The sequence below is a fragment of the Cyrtonyx montezumae genome, unplaced genomic scaffold (genome assembly GCF_038088225.1).
Source record: "Cyrtonyx montezumae isolate F1298 unplaced genomic scaffold, pur_monq_1.0 scaffold_10, whole genome shotgun sequence".
In the NCBI taxonomy this organism is placed as follows: domain Eukaryota; kingdom Metazoa; phylum Chordata; class Aves; order Galliformes; family Odontophoridae; genus Cyrtonyx; species Cyrtonyx montezumae.
The window spans coordinates 33,390,355-33,396,649 of NW_027071826.1; the positions used below are offsets into that span (position 1 = coordinate 33,390,355).

General features: G+C 38.2%; 1 protein-coding gene across 1 annotated transcript in view; it reads left to right on the forward strand.

Annotated features, from left to right (window-relative positions):
* LOC136060355 (cytosolic phospholipase A2 epsilon-like) overlaps window positions 1-6,147 on the forward strand; it is a 31,731-nt gene extending 25,584 nt beyond the window's left edge. Inside the window, exons 17-21 of the mRNA XM_065754795.1 lie at window positions 1,079-1,186; window positions 2,380-2,571; window positions 3,317-3,483; window positions 4,261-4,447; window positions 5,078-6,147. Coding sequence (XP_065610867.1) covers window positions 1,079-1,186; window positions 2,380-2,571; window positions 3,317-3,483; window positions 4,261-4,447; window positions 5,078-5,289 — 866 coding nt within the window. The 3' untranslated portion in view covers window positions 5,290-6,147. The remainder of the gene's footprint in view (window positions 1-1,078; window positions 1,187-2,379; window positions 2,572-3,316; window positions 3,484-4,260; window positions 4,448-5,077) is intronic.
* The last annotated feature ends 148 nt before the right edge of the window (window positions 6,148-6,295 follow it).

A 6,295-nucleotide genomic window follows, 5' to 3' on the forward strand; every position in this document is an offset into this window, starting at 1 on the left:
GAAATATGCAGCTGTGCTTCCACTGCAAAATATAATGTCAATCCCACACAGAGAAACCAATGTAGTAGAGATGTAGGCTGCCCAGGATTAAAAATGAGACCAGAAGCAAAGGGTCACTGAATCACTCTCGTCAATGCCTGAGTTGTACCAATGGGCTGTGTGTAAAGGCAATCAGCTTCTTTGACAAGCAATTAGACTAGGGTAGTCAGAATTAATGATGCATCAACAGATGAATACAGAGCAGTGCAAGTTTGGTTTCAGTCACCTATTCTTATGCTGCTTATAATTTCAGTGTGAATGCTGTGATAGTAAGCAGCCAGTACCCCAGGGAAATGTTAAAATGCTGCCTCTCAGGTTGGACCTTTTTACCTGCTCCACTACTGGGAAATGCATTTTTTAAATACTGTATATGCTGCATTGGTTTCTGTGTGCCACTGAAAATTAGGAAGTACAATTGCAGTAGATCAGAATATGCATTTAAATTTACAATGGCAGATGAAAATGTGGCATTGTAGCTGCCATATTTTGTCAGCAGAGCCATCAGTGCCCTTTTGAAAAGCTTGAGAGGGAAAATCCTGGATGGAGGAAAGATCATATAGCAGAGTAGGAGCCCATGCAGTATGCAAATCCTTAAATGTTAAGGTGTGAGTTTTTCTCTTGCAAAAGAAATGGCTGAACAGGCATTTCTTCCCTCTGTGAAAACAATTCAGGGTCCACAATAGTGACCAGTGTCTATATAAAAAGAGAATCTGGAATAAAAAGACAGGAATGGGAAGGATGTTTTTGTGATGTCTGCATTATCTGAGCTCTTATTTTGCTCCTTGAGTGGGTTTTGATCGTTTACCTCTATACCACCCAGTTCTTTCTTTACTGTGCAGCAAAATCATGTGTTACTTGAGGCACAGAACTGATTGCAACAGAAATAGAGGTCACTGAGGTCTATAGAGAAATTTAACAGTCTCAACTTTTAGAAGTATTTCAATTGTCGCCATTCCAAAATGAATCTAGAAGGTCAAAAGAGAAGGAAAAAAGGAGTTCCTTGTTAAAAAGTGTTCTTATGGTCAGTAATTCTCTATAGGTATGTGGAGCAGTATTTTTTCTGTGAACCTGTTACAAATCTGGGGGCTGTCTCACAGTTCGGAGGATTTCTGGAAGAGATGGACTCAAGACAAAATAGATGAAGTTGGTGAGAAATTTTTAGACCTTTTATTTATGGTCATTTAGTCTTCTGAATACCTTTTGATGTCATTCTTTTGACTAGTTTGAATCCAGAATCATAGGATCCTTCTAACAAACAGGCATCTTCCTCTCCCAATGTAAGGACTAAGAGGAAGAGAGTAAATAGGGAAATAATGCTGTCATTATTAAACTTATGCAAATACTATTGATTGAAAGGTTCTGTCTTTACTTGGAAGCTTTACAGGGGTCACAGTTTCACAGGAAATGTTTTGTCATTGCTCATTATCACTCAGCCATACAAAAGAAAGACTCTATGTCAGAGAGTAAAATTATTTTTACTGCCAGTGCAGGAAACCTGTATATCAATTGTCTGATCAGTGTTTCCTGGATTTTCATTTTATTACTCAGCACAGTAATTATTGTATTGGATTCATCCTTGCTCAGAGATAAATGAGGCCCAGAGGGTGTTTTCTGAAGCAATACAAAAACCACAATTTTATTGCTAAATCATTTAACATGATAGTAGCTCTAATTTCACACATCCTGAAAAGAAAGAAATACATCTGTGCAATGACAGAAACTGCAAGATCTTTCCTGTTACACTGTCAGCCACCTGATCTGGCATAGCAGGTTGTGATTTCAAGAAACCATACCTTGTGACATTTCTGCTTTTCATCTACATATGCCTCCATGTAGTCACCCTGGAGACTTCCTGTAATTTCTAAATGTGATTGTATTTCCTGGGATACTCTCATTCTACTGATTAAGCATAGAGTCATGTAGCAGTGGGTGACTATTGAATATAAAGTGTCCTCTGTTGTGATAGACACTGTGATGCCCTTTTGTTGCCCATTTGACTAAGTGGGAGTGTATGCTTTAGCCCCATTATGTCCTTGTTTACCTCTATTTCATGATATCTTCATGTGTGCATACACAACTTTCCTTCTAACTGAAGGAATACTTTATAAATTGTTTAGTTTCCTTAGTCTCCCTTTTTCAGGGCTGAGGATTACTTCTGATGAGCCATCTTTAGGCCAGACCTCTAGATCAGGAAATCTTTGTCCAACAGCCCCTAATTGGCTTCAGAATGTTTTTGGTTTTTTTTAGAATATGTTTAGTGAAACTGAGATCTCCTAAATACCATGCCAAACAGAATAAAAAATGAATTAGTCATTCATTAACACTTTTCTCCTCCTCTAGATGAAGACCCAGTGTTGCCTACAAGGCCCCATGAGTTAAGGACTCGCATGTACACTCCTCCTGGTAACCTATCCAGTGCTCTTCGTGGTGCTTTAACCGACCGCTTTTCTGTTGCCCAACACCACAATTTCCTGAGGGGTTATCAGCTGCATAATGACTACCTTGAAAATGAGCACTTCTGTAAATGGAAAGGTAAAAAGAACTAAAATTCAAGAGATATATATCAAGATGGTCATGGGATGAAGTTGTGAAAGAAACCTGTTGACAGAAAAATAAAAATCTAAAACAATTTTTTTTCTAAATGAAGAGAAGAGATGAAGAGCTGCCAGGTATTTAAGTTTGTTTTTAAAAGTAAGCATGTGTTTACATGGATTAGCTGAGATATCTGCGGCCCATACTGAGAGAATAAGCTTGCTGACAACAAAACAAAATTTAAAGTAACAATGAGAACATGGAAAATATCTTAATTTGCTAAAACTGTGCCTCTGACTTCAGATATAACTGAAAAAAATCATGGAGAATATGACCTATGGTAGAAAGTCTGAAAAAAAGGAGATTTGTAGTCCAAAGAAGAGAGAAGAATGAATCTATGTGTGAAAAAGGAAAATGATACTTTTTTCTTCATATCAATAATGGATACAACAAGAACATGAAATGATGAATGAAATGAGTCAGGAGAGATTAACTTTAAATATTAGAAATAGCTTGTGGATGGAAAATAACTGAAATAGATTTGTTGGAATCTTGATGTAGAATACTTTTAAGAATATGAATTTGGGTGGTATTTTGAGGTCCCTCTCATGTCTATTTGACGTTTCTCTATCGCAACAATGAAATTCAGCCAGGTCTGACAGGTGGTCAGTTCAACACTGCGTTTTTTCTCCCCATCAAAATAGCAACAGATCAGTTCTTTTTCTAATAAATATTTTCCTTTTAGATACTGTGTTAGACTCACGTCCCAATGAGCTAATGCAAAATCCTGATCACCTGGGCATGATAGATGCTGGATTTTTCATCAATACCAGCAGTCCACCACTTCTGAGGCGACAGAGGGAAGTAGATGTCATCATATATTTAAGTTACACTACTGGATCACATACGTCGGTGAGAAAGATCAAGTTACAGTGTGTTGTCTCGTTTTGTTTGCCTGTAAAATCTAGGACTATTCATTTTTTTAGATGCTTCTTTTTTAACTACTGTTCACTTCTTCAAATTCTAGAAGAGATTAGTGATTTCTTCTTCAAGGAAAGGAGAAATGCATCTTCTAAGAGTGGTCTAAATCCTCGTTTCAAATGCTGTGAATAATTTGGGTCTTCATACTTCAGAAACTGAGTTTAGTTAGAAATGTGATGTTAAACACCTTTCCCTGCTTAGTTGAAAAGGCATGGTATAGCTTAGTACTCTAGTCTTTCTTCAGTAGAACATTAATCTAAATGAACACTGTGCCATAATGCCTGCATAGACATAATTTCACATTCAAACTTTGTTATCTCCTGGCTTCCTGGCTTCTAAGCATGTAGTAGACTATCTTACACATTGTCTTGCTGTGATTTATTCTTCTGATTAATTCTATGTACTATATCAAACACAGACTTTTTCACTTATACTACTTAATTTACCCCAAACTTCTGCTGAATTCTTCTGCTTTTATAAAGCAGAATCCTGAATGAAATCTCCAACTTTGATATTGGGTTGAAAGTTGTGATTAGTAATTTGTGTGGTACATTAATATGTGGAGTAGGAATGTATATAACAGCCCTTGATAAGAAGGAATCCACCCTATAGCTCTGTGTCACTAAACCATAATGATAGATACTCATTTTTGGGCCTCAGGACAGCCAAGCTGAATAACTAATGCTGATCATATCTGTGATACTCCAGTCTCTAGATAAGGCGAGCAAATATTACTCAGAGCAGAAAATCCCATTCCCAAAAATTTCATTGAGTGATGAAGATAAGAAAAACCTGAAGGAATGCTATATCTTCCAAGATTCGGATTTGCCAGGATGTCCTATTGTGATTTTTCTTCCACTTGTGAATGACACCTTCCAAGAGTACAAAGCACCCGGTAAGATATAAGCATTAAACAAATGACAGCACTCCCCACTTCCCTGATTCAGGTGGAGGCAAGGGGCTCTCATTATTTTTCTGACCAGGATACCTGCTTTGTATTTATTTCCTTCACTGACAGCTGTTAGGATACATTTCCTTCACTTCTTGGTAGCAGGGAGGTAAAATTCAAAATTCTGCTTTCGCTGAATTTGGGGGACATGAAAAATGCAAATGCAGGGATGGATCCAGGTGGCAGGCACCTTGAGACAGGAATTGGGATGGTATTCTGTAAGTAGTAACTTCCTTCCATCATCCAGGGTCCGCAAATTTCCCAGCTGCTCAGGGGATCAGTCATACTGGTGCATTGGCAGTGTCTTTTAGAGCACCTTCTGAGGCTGATATCCTTGCCTGAACCATGACTTTAATGAAACAACTGTTGAGTAAGCGTGAGATGAACATCATAATGCTGTCCCTCAATTTTCTCTTCTGCCTTCATTGCTCTGGGCGCACTTTAACAAGAGGCAGCCACACGTGACTGTGTTGTTGGTGCATTTAAACCCTGAAATCCCTCCTAGAGGAAAGACTCTTGCTGTGGCTGTGGACAGCTGACACACACACCACATCACCAACATCTCTTTTTCTCCAGGTGTGAAGCGCTGTTGCTCAGAGATGGAGGAAGGACAACTCGACCTGACCAGTCGGTGTTCCCCTTACTGCATGTTCGCAGTCAGGTATACTGATGAGAATTACTGCCGGCTGCTGAACCTCAGTGAATACAATATCTTGAATAACTCACAGATGATTATGCAGGCCTTGCAAACAGCAATGCAAAGGAGGAGACAAAACACATGCTGTTAACTATCCAGCTGCCTGTGTCTTCTTGGAGAAGTTTTTTCATGCTCTAGTGCACAGGAGGAATGCAGCTTTTTGAACACTGGCTGTTCTGCACTACAGAAAGAAACTGCACCCTTGTGGCTCAGCAGGGATTTTTTTATTGCTGTAAAGAGGCTTCTTTAGGCAGGACGTTGCCTGGAAGATCTTTACGCATGCTTTGTTCCCTAAAGGTTGTGTGTAGAACACTCTTTTCCCAAAAATTCTTGTTAGATTTAAAAAAAAAATAGTCTCATTCTAAGCCTGATTTATTTCATGACTTATATAAAAGACATTTTCTAACACCAAAGTGCTACAGTAGTACAGCCTAACCACCACACTGACAGGCCACAAGAAAGGGGTATGAACATGAATGTCTCCTCCCTACAATTTCTCTTAATGGAAAACAACACGTATCAAACCTGGAAAACGAAGAAAATCCCGAGACCCAGTTGCCATTTGACATCGGATCTCTGAGTCAACTCTATTTTGCAAGTATTAATGAACAGCAGCCAGAGGTTGGAAAGGTAACAGGGTCAAATGTGTGCACACAGCCAGCGCTGTGGATCACATCCATCTCCTGAGGAATCTTGTACTGTGAATGCATCACATATAGATCAGAAGGAACAACCTAGGAGGAAGGGACATACAATTTTTCCAGTGTTGGTTGTTGTTTTGTTTTGCTTTGTTTTGCTTTGTTTTGTTTTGTTTTGTTTTGTTTTTCCTAGCAAAGGCAAAAGGTAAAATTTGGCCACATCAGAATTTCCTCTGAATTTCTGTCAATTTTCATTGTTGTTTTAATAAAAAAAATCAAGATCTTATTTTGAATCTTTCAAAATAAAAAAACACTGGGAAATTTTTCCCAATTGATTTATTTCTCATATTGAACTTCCTTTCTTAAATCAAAAAAATGCTTGAAATGAAAATATTCTACTTCCACTTGAGAATAAAAACTTCTATTGCTTAATTCAGTGGAATTTGTATAACTAGTTCA